The 22678-nt window shown below is 49.0% G+C and overlaps 1 protein-coding gene and 1 long non-coding RNA gene across 2 annotated transcripts in view; one reads left to right on the plus strand and one right to left on the minus strand.

The window, feature by feature from the left end:
• The window catches only part of LOC144737246 (uncharacterized), a 70022-nt gene extending 58591 nt beyond the window's left edge, over positions 1-11431 (minus strand). The window contains 2 exon segments of the mRNA XM_078619967.1: positions 1697-1815; positions 11256-11431. Coding sequence (XP_078476093.1) covers positions 1697-1805 — 109 coding nt within the window. The 5' untranslated portion in view covers positions 1806-1815; positions 11256-11431.
• A 487-nt stretch (positions 11432-11918) lies between these two features.
• Positions 11919-19587, plus strand: LOC144737258 (uncharacterized). The gene is made up of 3 exons (XR_013588923.1): positions 11919-11999; positions 14494-14591; positions 17721-19587. It is a non-coding gene; the product is annotated as an uncharacterized LOC144737258 (long non-coding RNA).
• Positions 19588-22678: the final 3091 nt, after the last annotated feature.

Below are 22678 nucleotides of genomic sequence, written 5' to 3' on the forward strand. Positions count from 1 at the left end.
CCGCCGCCACCACCGCCGCCACCACCTGGTGCACCGTTGCCGTGAGCTGTGCCTCCTGGCTCCATGGTCTCCACACGTTCCTTGAAACATGGGACGCTTCTCAGAGACGGTTAATTGCACTGGTTGAACTGGCTGCACTGATTGGACTGGTTGCACTGGTTGCAGTGGTTGCACTGATTGGATTGGTTGCACCGACTGGACTGGTTGCAATGACTACAGGAAGAGTTGACGGGAGTGAGATGGCTGAATGGAAGCCAAACATCCAAGGATGCGAAATGAGAATCATCTTGTTCTTCAATTTGATAGAGACCCACAGACTCACACAGGGAACCACAGACTCACACAGAGACCCACAGACACCGATAAACTCACACGGATAACCGATGTTTGTGTTTAGCTCGTTGTCCTTCCCCCGCACCTCCGATTAGCACGTTTGGTTCAGTATGGTGCGAAAGACGTTCCAAATGCATAGACACCCGCAGACTCGCACAGAAACCCACAGACTCACACAGTGATGTACAGACTCAGTCAGACAAATCTATAAATTCACACAGACTCACAGAGACCCACAGACTCACAAAAAGACCCAGACACACACAGGGGCCTAGAGGGTGGCATGGTTGGCATGGGACGAGAATTGAGATGGGCTCCACCCCTGCCCAGTGTCCTTCTTCTTAGCCCGGGCACCTGGGGGGGCCTCTCCACCTGGGTGGCCTCTCCACCCTGGGGAGGTGGGGGGGGCGCTTCGGTGCAGTTGCACCGCCTGCGCACTGCGTGAGCTGCGTGCACTGGGCTGGGCATGGCCTTGCTCGGGCCCCTCTCCTGTTAGTGTGGCCGCCAGGCCCGGTGTGCTTTGTGTATATGCCATACGTGTATATGCTGCGTGTATATGGCATACGTGTATATGCTGCGTGTGTATATGCTGCGTGTGTTTATGGTGTGTATGTATATGTTGCGTGTGTGTATGCGGTATGTGTGCATTGCAGTGTGTGTATTGCGGTGTGTGTGTATTGCGGTATGTGTGTATGCGCTGCGTGTGTATATGCTGCGTGTGTATATGCTGCGTGTGTATATGCTGCGTGTGTATATGCTGCGTGTGTATATGCTGCGTGTGTATATGCTGCGTGTGTATATGCTGCGTGTATATATGCTGCGTGTGTATATGCTGCGTGTGTATATGCTGCGTGTGTATATGCTGCGTGTGTATATGCTGCGTGTGTATATGCTGCGTGTGTATATGCTGCGTGTGTATATGCTGCGTGTATATATGCTGCGTGTATATATGCTGCGTGTGTATATGCTGCGTGTGTATATGCTGCGTGTGTATACGCTGCGTGTGTATATGCTGCGTGTGTATATGCTGCGTGTATATGTTATATGTGCATGCTATTTACATATGATATGTGTATGTATGCTATGTGTGTGCTATGTGTAGGCTGTGTGTGTATGCAACCCGAGCGAGGTGAGCGAATGGGAGAGGTTAGCGAGTGAGGTTAGCGAGTGAGGTTAGCGAGTGAGTGAGGTGAGGTTAGTGAGTGAGTGAGCGAGGTGAGGGTAGCGAGTGAGTGAGCGAGGTGGTGAGTGAGTGAGGTTAGCGAGTGAGTGAGCGAGGTGGTGAGTGAGTGAGGTTAGCGAGTGAGTGAGCGAGGTGGTGAGCGAGGCGGCGAGCGAAGTGGTGAGCACTGCCTCCACTCACCCTGTGCCACGCGGCCGTATTTCCCGAACACGTCCTGCAGCGAGCGCTCGTCCGTGCCAAAGTGCAGCCCGCCCACAAACAGCTTTCCGTGGTTCTCCTGCTCCGACATCTTGGTCAGTCTACACACACACAACACGCACACACATCGTATATATACACACATCGTATATATAAACACAGTATATATACACACAGCACGCACACACATCGTATATATACACACAGTATATATACACACATCGTATATATAAACACAGTATATATACACACAGTACACACACACATCGTATACACACACAGCACGCACACACATCGTATATATACACACACAGCACGCACACACCTAGTATACACACACACAGCACGCACACACATCGTATACACACACAGCACGCACACACACCTAGTATACACACACAGTATATATACACACACAGCACGCACACTCATCGTATATATACACACACAGCACGCACACACATCGTATATACACACACAACTAGTATACACACACAGCACGCACACACCTCGTATATATACACAGCACGCACACATAGTATACACACACAGCACACACACACCTAGTATACACACACAGTATATATACACACACAGTATACACACACCTAGTATACACACACAGCACGCACACACATCGTATATATACACACACAGCACACACACACCTAGTATACACACTAGTATACACACAGCACGCACACACAAAGTATACACAGTATATATACACACAGCACACATAGTATATATACAGCACACAGACACATCGTAGAAACACAGCACACACACACATCGTATATACACAGCACACACACACACACATCGTATATACACACACACACACATCGTATATACACAGCGCACACACACATCGTATATACACAGCACACACACACATCGTATATACACAGCACACACACACATCGTATATACACAGCACACACACACATCGTATATGCACAGCACACACACACATCGTATATACACAGCACACACACACATCGTATATACACAGCACACACACACACATCGTATATACACAGCACACACACATCGTATATACACAGCGCACACACACATCGTATATACACAGCACACACACACACATCGTATATACACAGCACACACACACATCGTATATACACAGCACACACACATCGTATATACACAGCGCACACACACATCGTATATACACAGCACACACACACACATCGTATATACACAGCACACATCGTATATACACAGCACACACACACATCGTATATACACAGCACACACACACATCGTATATACACAGCACACACACACACATCGTATATACACAGCACACATCGTATATACACAGCACACACACACATCGTATATACACAGCACACACACACACATCGTATATACACAGCACACACACACATCATATATACACAGCACACACACACATCGTATATACACAGCACACACACACATCGTATATACACAGCACACACACACACATCGTATATACACAGCACACACACACATCATATATACACAGCACACACACACATCGTATATACACAGCACACACACACATCGTATATACACAGCACACACACATCGTATATACACAGCACACACACACACATCATATATACACAGCACACACACACACATCGTATATACACAGCACACACACATCGTATATACACAGCACACACACACACATCATATATACACAGCACACACACACACATCGTATATACACAGCACACACACATCGTATATACACAGCACACACACACACATCATATATACACAGCACACACACACACATCGTATATACACAGCACACACACACATCGTATATACACAGCACACACACACACATCGTATATGCACAGCACACACACACACATCGTATATACACAGCACACACACACATCGTATATACACAGCACACACACACACACATCGTATATATACAGCACACACACACACATCGTATATGCACAGCACACACACACATCGTATATACACAGCACACACACACACACATCGTATATATACAGCACACACACACACATCGTATATACACAGCACACACACACACATCATATATACACAGCACACACACACACATCGTATATACACAGCACACACACATCGTATATACACAGCACACACACACACATCATATATACACAGCACACACACACACATCGTATATACACAGCACACACACATCGTATATACACAGCACACACACACACATCATATATACACAGCACACACACACACATCGTATATACACAGCACACACACACATCGTATATACACAGCACACACACACACATCGTATATGCACAGCACACACACACACATCGTATATACACAGCACACACACACATCGTATATACACAGCACACACACACACACATCGTATATATACAGCACACACACACACATCGTATATGCACAGCACACACACACATCGTATATACACAGCACACACACACACACATCGTATATATACAGCACACACACACACATCGTATATACACAGCACACACACACATCGTATATACACAGCACACACACACACACATCGTATATATACAGCACACACACATCGTATATATACAGCACACACACACACATCGTATATGCACAGCACACACACACACATCGTATATACACAGCACACACACATCGTATATGCACAGCACACACACACACATCGTATATACACAGCACACACACACACATCGTATATACACAGCGCACACACATACCTAGTATACACACACACCACGCACATACCTAGTATACACACACCACGCACACACCTAGTATACACACACACACACAACTAGTATACACACACACACACACAACTAGTATACACACACACACAACTAGTATACACACACACAACTAGTATACACACACAGCATGCACACACATCATATATATAAACACACAGCATGCACACAGTATACATACACACGTAGTATACACACACCTAGTACACACACACACACGTAGTATACACACGTAGATAGAAAAATAATAAAAATATCACGACGTTTCGATCGCAACACAAGCAATCGTCATCAGGTACAACAATAGCGGGAGAGCTGCCGAGGCAGGATGTTGACAAGGTTTGAGATGAGTGTAGCCCAAGGGTCAGAAGCGAAGAGGGCAGGGCTAGTGATGAAATCTGCATGTCAATGTAAGATCGTAGAGCCACGGTGGTGGTGTTAGTGAGACATTTAACCTGTTAATGAAAAGACATTTAACCTGTTGATCTAACACCAGATAGTCAAAAATAACTACTAACATCGGCAGGTAGGATGGAAACATCACAGCCAGTTATGACTTAAACTGGTAAATAAACGTCCTTCAAATGATTGCTCGGTTTGTGCCCATTTTCTCGGTTTAAATTGTGTTTATATATCTGGATGGCTTCATGAACGAATCTTTGCTGATAGCCAGTGGGTTTGCAGAGTGGAAAAATCAATTTAGTGTGAGCCAGCCGCATTAAAACAATAATCAGCCACGGCCGAGGTATTGGTCCTACCGTGTTTCAGATCTGCCTTGTGTTCACGAACACGGTCCGAGACATAATTTCAGCCGTGATGATGGGTACAAACTGAGTAATCATTGGAAAGATGTTAACCCTGCAAAAAAGATTTAACTACACATATTTGACCATCTTATTTGACAGGCACTATTCTTTAGTTACCGTACAGTTTACTGATAGAAAGCCAGTTTTGTTTGATCATGTTAAGCTTCTTTTTACACAAACTGGTTTCCTGCTTTAAGTTTTACCCACCCAGCAACATGCCAAAGGGCTGTTTCATCTACATGACAAAGGCTCAGTCCCATTTACAGCAGACGCACCTTAACTCTGGCACCTCCCAGTTCAACGAGTCTACACAACAAAGGCTCATTCCTAGCAGCAGCCTCAGCCGCACCAACCTCACAATAATAATACAAAACTCCGATCCAGGTGCCTACCTTGGCTCCTCCCCGCCTCAACCAGTATATATACAAGGACGGGTCTCTTAGAATGTCTCTTTACTTGATACAGCAATCGTGCTGTGACGGTTACACCTGAAGACGGAAGCTTGTGTTGCCTCCGAAACGTCGTGATTTTTATTTTACTTTTATTAATTTTATTTTTTACCTACGTGACTTTACCGAAAACACCTAAGAGTACGAATCCGTGACACGTCGCTTAGTTTCTCCAATGTAACTACTGCCGCAGACACGGCTTAGTTTGTAGACGCCGGGGTATTGCATGTCAGGGATCACATCCTTCAAACAAGGGCTCAGATCACGAATTGTATGTGCTGCGTTGAATTGAACCTGGATCTTGTGTTTGCTCATGATTTTGGAAATCTTATTGGTGACCTCCGCTATGTATGGCAACGTGATGGTTTTGATTGGGTCCTCAGATGGTTCCTTCCCAACGGTTCTTGTGTTGCAATCGAAACGTCGTGATATTTTGATTATTTTTTCTATCTCCGTGGCTTTACCAAAAGACTATGAATTCCTGCAGTCACGAAAGCTTCAAGTCAAGATTTACACCTAGTATATACACACACACACGTCATATACATAGTGTATAATGTATACACACAGCACACACACACAGAATCCAAAGAGCATACATACAGCATACACACAAATATGCGCATAGCATGCACTAAGCTATGTTTACACTAAACCTACTGGACGCGTGAAAAAGAGCTTCATAGCTCATCGGATTTCTCCAGGATAAATCATTTGCATTGTATCGGCTGTCAGGCCCCACTGAGCTGCCGTGTAGCTGTCAGAAGCGACCACCTGGCCATCACAACTTATAGCGCAATGAAGCTGAGGCCCACAGAGACCCATACTCAGAGAGACCCACACAGACCCACACTCAGAGAGCCACAGAGAGCCACAGAGACCCACACAGACCCACACAGACACATACTCAGAGAGCCACAACGATCCACAGACCCACACTCAGAGAGACCAACAGACCAACTCAGAGACCCACAGAACCACTCAGAGACCCATACAGACCCACACTCAGAGAGACCCATAGAGACCCACACAGACCCACACTCAGAGAGACCCATAGAGACCCACACAGACCCACACTCAGAGAGACCCAGAGACCCACACAGACACATACTCAGAGAGACCTCACACAGACCCATACTCAGAGAGACCCATACTCAGAGAGACCCACACAGATACACAGAGACACAGACTCAGAGACCCACACAGACCCATACTCATAGAGACCCACACAGATACACAGAGACACAGACTCATAGAGACCCACAGACACCCACACTCAGAGAGACCCACACACAGACACACACTCAGAGACACCCACACAGACACACACTCAAAGAGACCCACACAGACCCACACTCACAGAGACCCACACAGACCCACACTCAGAGAGACCCACAGACACCCACAGAGACCCACACAGACCCGCACTCATAGAGACACCCACACTCATAGAGACCCACACAGACCCACACTCAGAGAGACCCACACACACCCACACTCATAGAGACCCACACAGACCCACACTCAGAGAGACCCACACACACCCACACTCATAGAGACCCACACTCAGAGAGACCCACACACACCCACACTCATAGAGACCCACACACACCCACACTCATAGAGACCCACACAGACCCACACTCATAAGAGACCCACACAGACCCACACTCATAGAGACCAACACTCAGAGAGACCCACACACACCCACACTCATAGAGACCCACACAGACCCACACTCTGAGAGACCCACACACACCCACACTCATAGAGACCCACACAGACCCACACTCAGAGAGACCCACACACACCCACACTCATAGAGACCCACACAGACCCACACTCATAGAGACCCGCACAGACCCACACTCAGAGAGACCCACACACACCCACACTCATAGAGACCCACACAGACCCACACTCATAGAGACCCACACAGACCCACACTCAGAGAGACCCACACACACCCACACTCATAGAGACCCACACAGACCCACACTCATAGAGACCCACACACACCCACACTCAGAGAGACCCACACACACCCACACTCAGAGAGACCCACACACACCCACACTCATAGAGACCCACACACACCCACACTCATAGAGACCCACACACACCCACACTCAGAGAGACCCACACACACCCACACTCATAGAGACCCACACAGACCCACACTCATAGAGACCCACACACACCCACACTCATAGAGACCCACACACACCCACACTCATAGAGACCCACACAGACCCACACTCAGAGAGACCCACACACACCCACACTCATAGAGACCCACACAGACCCACACTCATAGAGACCCACACAGACCCACACTCAGAGAGACCCACACACACCCACACTCATAGAGACCCACACAGACCCACACTCATAGAGACACACTCAGACCCACACTCAAGAGAGACCCACACACACCCACACTCATAGAGACCCACACAGACCCACACTCCGAGAGACCCACACACACCCACACTCATAGAGACCCACACAGACCCACACTCAGAGAGACCCACACAGACCCACACTCAGAGAGACCCACACACACCCACACTCAGAGAGACCCACACAGACCCACACTCATAGAGACCCACAGACACCCACTCATAGAGACTCACACAGACCCACACTCATAGAGACCCACAGACACCCACACTCATAGAGACCCACACACACCCACACTCATAGAGACCCACACAGACCCACACTCATAGAGACCCACACAGACCCACACTCATAGAGACCCACACACACCCACACTCAGAGAGACCCACACACACCCACACTCATAGAGACCCACAGACACCCACACTCATAGAGACCCACACACACCCACACTCAGAGACCCACAGACACCCACACTCATAGAGACCCACACAGACCCACACTCATAGAGACCCACAGACACCCACACTCAGAGAGACCCACACACACCCACACTCATAGAGACCCACACACACCCACACTCATAGAGACCCACACAGACCCACACTCAGAGAGACCCACACACACCCACACTCAGAGACCCACACAGACCCACACTCAGAGAGACCCACACACACCCACACTCAGAGAGACCCACACAGACCCACACTCATAGAGACCCACAGACACCCACACTCATAGAGACCCACACACACCCACACTCATAGAGACCCACACACACCCACACTCAGAGAGACCCACACAGACCCACACTCAGAGAGACCCACACAGACCCACACTCAGAGAGACCCACACAGACCCACACTCATAGAGACCCACACACACCCACACTCAGAGAGACCCACACACACCCACACTCATAGAGACCCACACAGACCCACACTCAGAGAGACCCACACACACCCACACTCATAGAGACCCACACAGACCCACACTCATAGAGACCCACACACACCCACACTCAGAGAGACCCACACACACCCACACTCATAGAGACCCACACAGACCCACACTCAGAGAGACCCACACACACCCACACTCATAGAGACCCACACACACCCACACTCAGAGAGACCCACACACACCCACACTCATAGAGACCCACACAGACCCACACTCAGAGAGACCCACACACACCCACACTCATAGAGACCCACACAGACCCACACTCATAGAGACCCACACACACCCACACTCAGAGAGACCCACACACACCCACACTCATAGAGACCCACACAGACCCACACTCATAGAGACCCACACACACCCACACTCAGAGAGACCCACACACACCCACACTCATAGAGACCCACACAGATCCACACTCATAGAGACCCACACACACCCACACTCATAGAGACCCACACACACCCACACTCATAGAGACCCACACAGACCCACACTCAGAGAGACCCACACACACCCACACTCATAGAGACCCACACACACCCACACTCATAGAGACCCACACACACACTCATAGAGACCCACACACACCCACACTCATAGAGACCAACACACACCCACACTCAGAGAGACCCACACAGACCCACACTCAGAGAGACCCACACACACCCACACTCATAGAGACCCACACAGACCCACACTCAGAGAGACCCACACACACCCACACTCATAGAGACCCACACACACCCACACTCAGAGAGACCCACACACACCCACACTCATAGAGACCCACACAGACCCACACTCATAGAGACCCACAGACACCCACACTCATAGAGACCCACACAGACCCACACTCATAGAGACCCACAGACACCCACACTCAGAGAGACCCACACAGACCCACACTCATAGAGACCCACAGAGACCCACACTCATAGAGACCCACACACACCCACACTCATAGAGACCCACACACACCCACACTCATAGAGACCCACACACACCCACACTCATAGAGACCCACACAGACCCACACTCATAGAGACCCACACAGACCCACACTCATAGAGACCCACACACACCCACACTCATAGAGACCCACACAGACCCACACTCATAGAGACCCACACACACCCACACTCATAGAGACCCACACACACCCACACTCATAGAGACCCACACACACCCACACTCAGAGAGACCCACACACACCCACACTCAGAGAGACCCACACAGACCCACACTCATAGAGACCCACACAGACCCACACTCATAGAGACACACTCAGAGAGACCCACACACACCCACACTCAGAGAGACCCACACAGACCCACACTCAGAGACCCACACAGACCCACACTCATAGAGACCCACACACACCCACACTCATAGAGACCCACACACACCCACACTCAGAGAGACCCACACACACCCACACTCATAGAGACCCACACAGACCCACACTCATAGAGACCCACACAGACCCACACTCATAGAGACCCACACACACCCACACTCATAGAGACCCACACACACCCACACTCATAGAGACCCACACACACCCACACTCAGAGAGACCCACACACACCCACACTCAGAGAGACCCACACAGACCCACACTCATAGAGACCCACACAGACCCACACTCATAGAGACACACTCAGAGAGACCCACACACACCCACACTCAGAGAGACCCACACAGACCCACACTCAGAGACCCACACAGACCCACACTCCCGCTCACGGCCACCAACACCGCGAGCAGCGGGGACACGAAGCGTCGTGGGCCTCCCCTAGGTCCACTCGGCACGCAGCGGCAGCAGCAGCAGCGCGAGGGAGAGAAGAGCGAGCGACAGGGAGAGGAAAGAGAAGAGAGCGGGGAGAGAGAAGAGAGAGAAGCGAGAGGAGTGAGAGAGAGATGGGAGAGAGAGACACGCGAGAGAGGAGGCGAGATCGGCAGCCATTAGTGAAGGCCGCGATGGCGCTGTTACGACGGTGGCGTCAGTCCCAACCTGAGGCGAAGGGACCGGCAGCGAAGCGAGTTGGGGGGCTCCGGGAGGGGGGGGGGAGTTTGTTGTGGGTACAGCGACTAGGGGCTGGGGGGGGAGACTCACCTCGAATCGGCGTCTTCCTGCGAGTTCTCTGCTGCGTCTCTCGTTCAGTTCCTTCAGCGATGGCGTCGCGTGGCGATTCTCGATTCCGCGTCGATTCTTGACGCTATCGACTCTCGGACGATTCTCGATTCTGCGTGGCGGTTTTTTTTCCCTCTCTCTCAAATTTCACTCGCGATTCGGTGCCCCCGCCCACTCAGACTCGGCCCCGCCCACTCAGACTCGGCCCCGCCCACTCAGCCCCGCCCACTTATATCCGGTCCCCCCTACTCAGACACAGTTCCGCCCACTGCGACCCGAGCCCCGCCCACTCAGACCTGGCCCCGCCCACTGAGACCCGACCCCGCCCACTCAGACTCGGCCCCGCCCACTCAGCCCCGCCCACTTATATCCGGTCCCCCCTACTCAGACACAGTTCCGCCCACTGCGACCCGAGCCCCGCCCACTCAGACCTGGCCCCGCCCACTGAGACCCGACCCCGCCCACTCAGACCCGGGCCCCGCCCATTCAGACCAGGACCCCGCCCACTGAGACCCGACCCCGCCCACTGAGACTAGGACCCCGCCCACTGAGACTAGGACCCCGCCCACTGAGACCTGACCCCGCCCACTGAGACCAGGACCCCGCCCACTGAGACTAGGACCCCGCCCACTGAGACTAGGACCCCGCCCACTGAGACCACGCCCACTTCTGCAGTGAGCGCCGCTCAGCTGTCCGCTTCTGGCTCAGCGCGACGCCTCAAAAGCGGTGGGTGGCATCGCCTATTGTCTAGTGTCTATCTATTGTCTAGTGTCTATTGTCTAGTGTCTATCTATTGTCTAGTGTCTATCTATTGTCTATTGTCTATCTATTGTTTATTGTCTATCTATTGTCTATCTATTGTCTATTGTCTATCTATTGTCTATTGTCTATCTATTGTCTATTGTCTATCTATTGTATATATATTGTCTATTGTCTATCTATTGTCTAGTGTCTATCTATTGTCTAGTGTCTATCTATTGTCTATTGTCTATCTATTGTCTATTGTCTATCTATTGTCTAGCGTATATCTATTGTCTATTGTCTAGTGTCTGTCTATTGTCTATCTATTGTCTATTGTCTATCTATTGTCTATCTATTGTCTATTGTATATCTATTGTCTATTGTATATCTATTGTCTATCTAGTGTCTATTGTCTATCTATTGCCTATTGTCTGTCTATTGTCTAGTGTCTGTATATTGTCTAGTGTCTATCTATTGTCTAGTGTCTATCTATTGTCTAGTGTCTATCTATTGTTTAGTGTCTATCTATTGTCTAGTGTCTATCTATTGTCTAGTGTCTATTGTCTAGTGTCTATCTATTGTCTATCTATTGTTTATTGTCTATCTATTGTATATATATTGTCTATTGTCTATCTATTGTCTATTGTCTATCTATTGTATATATATTGTCTATTGTCTATCTATTGTATATATATTGTCTATTGTCTATCTATTGTCTAGTGTCTATCTATTGTCTAGTGTCTATTGTCTAGTGTCTATCTATTGTCTATCTATTGTTTATTGTCTATCTATTGTATATATTGTCTATTGTCTATCTATTGTCTATTGTCTATCTATTGTCTATCTATTGTATATATATTGTCTATTGTCTATCTATTGTCTAGTGTCTATCTATTGTCTAGTGTCTATCTATTGTCTAGCGTCTATCTATTGTCTATTGTCTAGTGTCTATCTATTGTCTAGTGTCTATTGTCTAGTGTCTATCTATTGTCTAGTGTCTATCTATTGTCTATTTATTGTTTATTGTCTATCTATTGTCTATCTATTGTCTATCTATTGTCTATTGTCTATATATTGTATATATATTGTCTATTGTCTATCTATTGTCTAGTGTCTATCTATTGTCTAGCGTCTATCTATTGTCTATTGTCTAGTGTCTGTCTATTGTCTATTGTCTATCTATTGTCTAGCGTCTATCTATTGTCTATTGTCTAGTGTCTGTCTATTGTCTATTGTCTATCTATTGTCTATTGTCTATCTATTGTCTATTGTATATCTATTGTCTATCTAGTGTCTATTGTCTATCTATTGCCTATTATCTGTCTATTGTCTAGTGTCTGTATATTGTCTAGTGTCTATCTATTGTCTATCTATTGTATATTGTCTATCTAGTGTCTATTGTCTGTCTATTGTTTGTCTATTGTTTATTGTCTATCTATTGCCTATTGCCTGTCTATTGTCTAGTGTCTATCTATTGTCTATCATTATCTATTGTCTATATATTGTCTATTGTCTGTCTATTGTCTATTGTCTGTCTATTATCTATTGTCTTTCTATTGTCTATTGTCTATATATATTGTCTATTGTTTATCTATTGTCTATTGTCTATCTATTGTATATTGTCTGTCTATTGTCTATCTATTGTATATTGTCTGTCTATTGTCTACCTATTGTCTATTGTGTATCTATTGTCTATCTATTGCATGTCTATTGTCTGTCTATTGTCTATCTATTGTCTATTGTCTGTCTATTGTCTATCTATTGTCTATTGTCTATCTATTGTCTATTGTCTGTCTATTGTTTATTGTCTGTCTATTGTCTATCTAGTGTCTATTGTCTATCTAGTGTCTATTGTCTATCTATTGTCTATTGTCTGTCTATTGTTTTTTGTCTGTCTATTGTCTGTCTATTGATAGCAAAGTCTTTCGGAGAGAAATCATCGTCTCGTATTCACGGCGCTCGGCGGGGCGGCGCCCCATCGCCCCCTAGTGGACGAACCGCGCCAGGTCACCGCTGCTGATGATGCTGATGGTGCTGATGATGATGGTGGTGGTGATGGTGCTGATGATGCTGATGATGGTGGTGATGATGGTGGTGATGATGCTGATGGTGCTGATGATGGTGGTGGTGATGGTGCTGATGATGATGCTGATGATGTTGATGATGGTGCTGATGATGCTGATGATGGTGGTGATGCTGAAGATGGTGCTGATGGTGTTGATGATGCTGATGATGGTGGTGATGCTGAAGATGGTGCTGATGGTGTTGATGATGCTGATGATGGTGGTGATGGTGCCGAAGGTGGTGTTGATGATGGTGTTGATGATGGTGGTGATGGTGCTGATAATGCTGATGATGGTGGTGATGATGGTGGTGATGGTGCTGATGATGCTGATGATGGTGGTGATGATGCTGATCATGTTGATGGTGCTGATGGTGGTGCTGATGATGCTGCTGCTGCTGATGCTGCTGCCTACAGAGCCATGCACGAGGAGGCATTGCTGCTGCAGTTCAACTGCCTGCACTTCTGGAAGCTGCCGCTCCCGGAGATCGGCTCTGACGACCTCCAGACAATCAGTGAGAGGGAGGGAGGGTGGGAGTGTGTGACAGAGAGAGTTGTGTGGGGAGTGGTGGCTAGGAGATGTTCACTACCTCGCCTGGCATACAGGAGGTCGTGGGTTCGATACCGACCCTGACGATGCCTGCTGCTGCTGTATATTTGGAGTTTGCATCTCTCTTTCTAATCATCATCGTCATCATAGTGGCTATGAGATGTTGACTACCTCGCCTGGTGTACAGGAGGTCGTGGGTTCGATTCCGACCCTGACGCATGCTGTATATTTGGAGTTTGCGTATCTCTCTCTTATCAGCACAATAACAACGGTAGGAGGCTGCTAGAATTGTTGTGCAGCCCATGGGCTTGTAATTACCAACATGCTGTTCTGGCATCAGCACATCCACGAAACATCATGGATGCATGCCGGGTCCAAGCAAGAACATCTGCTGGACTATATAGTGATGAAACAGCAGATGCGGGCCCATGTCCTTGACACCAGAACCTACCGTGGAGCTGATCTGCCCACTGACCATCGACTTGTCATCTGTAAGATGCGCCTGCCATTCTTCCACTCCGGTGGTGGGTGTACATCCAGGACCCCATTCAAACCCACAGTGGCATGGTCTCAGGTAGCTGATGAAAGTTGAAAGCGAGAATTTCATCATCACTTGCGGCTGGGGTTGGCATCATCCCCCAGTCTTGTTCTCGAGGGGAGATGGGCGAGGTTTAGGACTGTGGCTCATGTAGCTGCAATGACTGTTTAGGGTACACGGTCCAGACCTCCCCAGAAACCCTGGCTGACAGAGGAGGTGTTCAGGCTGGCTGAGGAAAAGCGACAGGCCCACTCTCATCGTCTACAGCATCCCACGTCAGAGAATGAGGAGGCTTACCGCAGCCTTCGCTCGGAGGTTCGGAGAGCCATGTAGAGCTGCAAGGATGGGTGGTGGTTGCGGGTTGCTGAGGAGATGGAGTCTGCCTCAGTGGCCCGCGATCACAAATCGCTATTTATATCCATCAACAAAAGTAACCTGCAGCGCCACCCCTAACACCATCATTAGGGGAAAAAATGGTGATCCAATCTCTGACCACCAAGAACACGTTTGCAGATTTGCTGAGCATTTCTGTGAGGTTTTTGGAAAACATGGGGCAAAGTGGGGATGACCCTTCTGAGGCTGCGGTGCATCAAACGTTGGAAGAAGTTTTCACCCCCTGTGAGTGGCTTGCTGAGGTAGCATCTGTTGAGGAAGTACTTAAGGTGATCCAGAGTCTGAGACCAGGAACGACACCGGGCAGAGATGATCTCTCAAGCAAAATGCTTGTCCACAGACTGCTCTACATGACATCATAACAACAGTCTGGACCACTGGATGGGTTCCGCAGGACTGGAAGGATGTCTTGGTGGTCCTCTTTAAGAAGAGGGACCGCACATACTGTAACAACTACAGGGGCATCTCACTCCTCAATGTGCCGGGAAAGGCCCTGGCAAGGATTATTCAACATCGCCTTGCTAGGCACGCTGAGGAGAGGCTTGCGGAGCCCCAATGCGGTTTCAGGAAAGGGCGGTCCTGCACAGATGCCATATTTTCTGTCCGTCTGTTACAGCAGAGGTGTAGGAAATCCCAACAAGACCTACATCTCTGCTTTATTGACCTGGTCAAGGCCGATGATACCATCAGTAGGCATGGGCTCTGGGTTGTTCTTCGTGCTTTTGCAGTCCCTGATGTTCTGTTCACAATCATTAAGGACCTTCATGATGGTGAGTGGGCCCGGGTAAAACTACATGGCTGGGAGTCGGAGCAATTCCCTGTTCACCTTGCTGTGCGACATGGATCTCCTCTGGCTCCCACATTATTTAACATCTATTTCGACCACGTAGTTTGTGAAGCCTTCATTGGCTGTACCGGAGGAATTTCCATCTGTTACAGATACAATGGGAGGCTGATAGATTCCCGGGTGCGGTCAATGGATGGCTCCCTATTTGTCAACCATGTTATGTATGCCGATGATCTGGTAATTGCTGCTCACTCAGAGGAGGGGTTAGAAATGCTGCTGCTGAACCTAAAGCATGTCACTAAGAGGTGGGGCCTTACCATCAGCCCCACCAAAACTACGCACCTGCCTGGGTATTTTGTACCATCGGACACTCCACCCCCACAACTCCCAATCAGTGATGGGGCAGTTGTGTAGAGAGTGGAGAGTTTCCCATACCTGGGCAGTGTAATCATGACCGGCTCTGGTTTGACAGCAGAGGTCTCACTCCGAATCAGTCGAGTGGCATAATCATTTCATCGGTTGCGTAATGCTGTGTGGAAGCTACCTGGTCTGTCGCTCCGCACGAAGCTTCAGGTATTCTCGGCCACAGTAATTCCCTTCCTTCTCTACGCTTGCAAAACGTGGACCCCACTAATGGAACATCTTCGCCGGTTGGAAACATTTAGGCTGGCCTGCCTACGATCGATCCATCCTGGGTTTAACCAGGCTGGATTGTGTGAGGAGCTCACAAATCCTTGAAAGATCTGGACAAAGTCCCATCGGTGAGCTCCTCCGGCAGGCAAGGCTGCTTGGCTGGGTCATGCCTAAACAGCTTTTGTTCGGCTCGAGGGGGCTACACGGGTGTGATACGGGCTAGAGACGAGATGGAGTGATGTGGTACGGGAGGATGTGGAGCTGAGTGGACTTGCCAATGACTGGTACCAGCGGTGTCAAGATCGGCCTCTGTGGAGGAGGCTCGTGAAGGACGCTACTAGGCAGTTGAACGGAGGGCGGAGGAGCGACGCTCATAACAACGATCGGAGCGCCGGGTAGCTAAAGCACAGTGAGTTGGCACAGTAGGGGGCACAGGTGGTGCATCAGCCAGTCGTCTCGGTCAGTCGACCCGTGGCACCTGCTGGGTCTGCTCCGTGACCTCCTGCCAGCGCGCGTTCGACATTTCACGTGGCCTCAAGGTGCACGTGGCCTGGCACAAGCGTCGTGGTGACGTCACCGCCACTTAGTGGCGAATGGCGGTTGTTGTTGTTGTTGTGTCTGTAAATGTGTGTGTCTGTGAGTGCGGGTGTTCATAAGTTGAGGCACTGCCCGTTTCTCTCCATCTCTCTCTGTCCCTCTGTGTCCGGATGTCTCTCTCTCCCTTCCTGCCCCTCCCCCTACAGGCGACCCCCACCAAGGGACCACCCCCCCCCAATCTCCCCCCCCCTCACCCCCCTCCTCCCCCCGTGCTCCCAGGCCGTGCCCCCCACTCGACTCCGCGGATCTCCGCCCCCCACGACTTCGGCACCGCCACCTACTGGCGGCAACCGCTGCCCGCGGTCGACCCGGCCGAGATGGATCAGCTGATGGCGGGACGGGGGGCCGGGGGGGGCTCGGGGTGGGGGGCGGGGCTGAGGAGGGAGGGAGTGGGCGCTTAGCGGTGGGCCAGGAGATGTTGACTACCTCGCCTGGTACGCAGGGGGTCGCCATCGCGCGACATGATCACCGCTCGACGCGTCGTGTACCCCATTGGCGCTGCGAACACAACGCGCAGCGATTAATTGGGCCATATAAGTTAATTATTTATTTTAAATTATTCTGCAGTAAATATCTCTCTCATTTTTTCACGGTGGCTAAGGGATGTTAACTACCTCGCCTGGTACACAGGAGGTCGTGGGTTCCATCCCGGACCCTGACGATGCCTGAGTGAGTGGGTGAGATGTTAACTACCTCGCCTGGTGTACAGGAGGTCGTGGGTTCGATGCCTGCTGCTGCTGCTGTATATTTGGAGTCTGCGCCTCTCTCCCCGTGGTGGTCACAGCGTGGATTGTTCTCCGAGTCATCCTGTTCCCCCCACTCCACACATTTAGAATCAATGTCTCCACACGATCAGAGTAATTTGGCTGGGGCTATGAATTCCCACACGACCATGATGATGATGATGATTGATGATGATGATTGATGATGATTGATGATGATTGATGATGATGATTGACGATGATGATGATTGACGATGATGATGATGACAATCCACCACTTGGTTGAGCAGCTGTCATCTGTGATGACCAGATGGTCACTTCTAAGAGCTACGCAGCAGCCCAGCAGGGCCTTACACCGGCTAACACGCACACGCACACACACGCACACACGTACACACACACACACGCACACACACACACACGCACACACACGCACACACACGCACACACACACACGCACACGTACACGCACACACACACACACGCACACACACACACACACACGCACGCACACACACACACGCGCACACACACACACGCACGCACACGCACACACACGCGCACACACACACACACGCACACACACACACAAACTAGTTCATAGTTTCTTATTTTACAGGGAACCTCGGCTCGGTCTGTCTCTCCGTTCCGCACAGCTCCTCTGGGTCTCTGTGGGTCTCTGTGGGTCTCTATGAGTCTCTGTGGGTCTCTGTGGGTCTCTATGAGTCTCTGTGGGTCTCTGTGGGTCTCTATGAGTGTGGGTCTCTGTGGGTCTCTATGAGTGTGGGTCTCTGTGGGTCTCTATGAGTATGAGTCTCCTGTGGGTCTCTCTGGGTCTCTATGAGTATGAGTCTCTGTGGCTCTCTGTGGGTCTCTGTGGGTCTCTGTGGGTCTCTATGAGTGTGGGTCTCTGTGGGTCTCTATGAGTGTGGGTCTCTCTGGGTCTCTATGAGTATGAGTCTCTGTGGCTCTCTGTGGGTCTCTATGAGTCTCTGTGGGTCTCTGTGGGTCTCTATGAGTGTGGGTCTCTCTGGGTCTCTATGAGTATGAGTCTCTGTGGCTCTCTGTGGGTCTCTATGAGTCTCTGTGGGTCTCTGTGGGTCTCTATGAGTGTGGGTCTCTGTGGGTCTCTATGAGTCTCTGTGGGTCTCTGTGGGTCTCTATGAGAACGTGACCCCACGTGCCCTGGTACTAGCGAACACAGAGGTGGCGGGCGGGGGGGGGGGGGCAAATGGCGATTGTTTAGCTTGCAATGACTCTCAGACAATACACAATAAATGATTAAGAACAATGTTGTCGTCTTATTACCTTCGATGAGGATGGTGGTGGTGGTGGTGATGGATTTGTCGACGATGGTGAAGGTGGTTGATAGTGGCGAGCAATTCAAGAGGATTACTCTCCGTCTCTCTCTGCCTATCTCTCTCTTTCTCTCTCTCTCTCGGGAGATGCCAGAGGTTCGTTTGACGGCAAGCCAGCAGTGCGTGGTGGTGGTGGTGGTTCTCATTATAAATGCTCCGATACGCGTGGCACTGCCCTTGTACTGGTCGCCGTTTGGCGTTGTTCTCTGGTCTGCCGCTGGCGGTGAGACTTGGCCCATAAAGAAGGCTGCCGATGTCTCTGGTGGAGGACGATCAGCTCCAAAGGCAACGCCTGTCGACTATTATCACGGCGTGTTCTGTTTGCTTGTTCACCACAAGCATTATTTGTGTGTGGTGAACGCAGTCATTTCATTCCTTGCAAAAGATAGAATCTACTTGGGGTTTGAACTTATTAACACAACTCCTGTTGTATTACTGCCCGAATAGGTAAAAAGAATTGGTCGCGAAAGCCTACGTGTTAAACTGACCTATTATTTGAATTTGTTTTGATACTTTGATACCGGAAAAACGGTCCCGAATCGAACTGAACTGGGCAAGTTTCGTTCACGCGACAATTGGCCGTGTCGGGTGGTGGCGGCCTTCAACGACACGGCACTCATGCAGTGCCGGGCGAAGATAGTGCGGAGCCTGTAGCATGATGTTAGAAAGCGGCCCTAAATAAAAAAAAACACGTAAATATTAAAACACGTAAAATGTTTCACGTGCACAGTAAAGTAATTGTGTTTTTTTCATTTGCTATACAGCCAGATAGTACGACAAATCGCTAACCTTAGACACCCAATCTTGATAATTGGTTTTTTACCCTTCTATCTGGCAACAAAACTGACACCTTTTTACAAGGAGTCATGTTTGCATAGACCGCAATACCTGCAGTCATAATGCAAACAAAAGAACATAACTCTGATAATGTGCACTGTCCTTGAAGTTGATTGATCCACACCCGAGACAGCTTTCCTTAGAGCCTAGTCTCATATGGGTTGGACCAGATGACGCCAAAAGGCGCACAACTCAAAGACAATGCACCATCAGAGGGTAAAGAACCAATTATCATATTTTTACTGGCAAATGAGGTTCCCATAGTGTAGACACCCAATCTTGTTTTGCGATTGAAACGTCGTGATTTGTTTTATCTTATTTCTAACTACGTGACTTTACCGAAACAACCAAAGAGCTTAGACACCCAGTCGTTCATAAAAGTTGAAGGCGGTATAGTACTATAGTAATAGACAGTGGCTGCTCCTGCAAAATCTCTCAGGGGGGGCAAATGTTTGGATGATTGATAAGGATAAGGTCCACCCATGCAATGGATACATTAACAGCTTAAGCATGTAAAGGCAACTTCACTTCTTTAATATTAATGAAAAATAAAGTGACTCTTACAATACATCTTGTTTGTTTCTATACTCACTATTATTACACTGCTTACATCACATTACTCGCTTAATACACTGCTTACTTATACTGAAATGTTGCTCTTCTCTCTTTCAAAGTAGCAAAGTGATCAATTACTCTCTCATTGAAAGCAGGCATGTTCCTGACTAGTTCCCTCTCCATGGAAAGCATAGCCATTGCATTCAGACGTTCCTGTCCCATTACACTTCTCAGGAATGTCTTGATTCTCTTTAAGGTTGAGAAACACCTCTCAGCTTCAGCAGTTGTCATGGGAGTGGTTATGAGGATGTTCAACAGAGCAACAGTCTCTGAAAAAGTATCCTGGAGGTTGTACTTCAGCAAAACCTGGTACAGCGCCAATGCACCACAGCAGCCCTTGAATTCTGGACTCTCATAAATGACAGACAGTTCAGTCTTCAGCTTCGCCTTATTTAACATAGGGTATGCCCTGACAGTGATGTTCAGAGCCTCAACAGGGAATTTATGGCCATGCTGTTGAAACATCTCTCCTTGTAGCAGCGTGGCACTTACAAGGTGGTCGGTAAAGGAGAACCTTGCTTTGGTGTGGACCAAGATTGTGTCGCAGACCTGACAAAATAAATACATTTCATTTAGTTATAAAATAAAATGTTTATTATAATATAAATATGGAGATACAAGGTTTCCATCCCGACAGTAACAATGTATCAGGCAGAATCCATATTTTATATCTCCATATTTTTTCAAAAATTAATGCTTTTGCTCACCCTTTACATCTGTCAATGTGTTTTACAAATATTTAACCAATGAAAAGCATTAAAAGAGCTTGGAAATTATTTTGGGGAAAAAACAGGTTTTCTTTCGTTTCCCGAAAAGTAACAGTTTTGGACATATGTAATAATGTTCCAGGAGACTTTGACACCGGGGTTGGAGGCACACGTATTTATTCCGTGTCGGTACAGTACAGCACTGACATACAACACTGGAGGGGGTATCGGCCCCCTCACCCGTCTAACAGGGGATACACTCTCTAGCTACACCTAGCCTACCTCTGGGTCCTCCACTAATGGGCTAGAGGAGGCTAGCTAGCCCGACACTGGTAAGTCGGGCTCACGGTACCTGGAGTCCCAGACCAGCTCTGACAAGAGCACCAGCTCTGGCTCTCGGGACCACGCCACTGGCTCGATCCTGTGCAGCCCTGATAAGGGCGGCGATCCAGGGGAGTCCAGGGCTCTCTCTATGACGATCTTCCGTCTTCACTGGTTTAGCTTAACATCTCTCCCCGAGCCCTCCGGCTCATCCCCTTTTATCTCAAAACCCCCGCTGAGGGGTGGAGCCCCGGGGGATCCCAGCTCCGAGTCAGCCCCCCAGGCTGCCCGATGCGGACGTCGCTGGGAGCACCTGCCCGTGCACCGACATAGCCACGCCCACTGTGTTTCTTTCCCATCTGATCCCATTGTATACAGCCCCTCCGTAACAACCCTATATCACCCTCCCCCCTGTACAGCTCGCAGCCGTCCCGGCTGCAAAAAAAACAACAATAAAAGTGTATTTACCCCTTGAACCCGCGTGTGCCTCACAATTTTTTCAACAATAACAACAACAAGAACACCAACAAGAACCGCAACAGCA

The sequence above is a fragment of the Lampetra planeri genome, chromosome 66, assembly GCF_965212315.1.
Source record: "Lampetra planeri chromosome 66, kcLamPlan1.2.h2, whole genome shotgun sequence".
NCBI classification, from domain to species: Eukaryota; Metazoa; Chordata; class Hyperoartia; order Petromyzontiformes; family Petromyzontidae; genus Lampetra; species Lampetra planeri.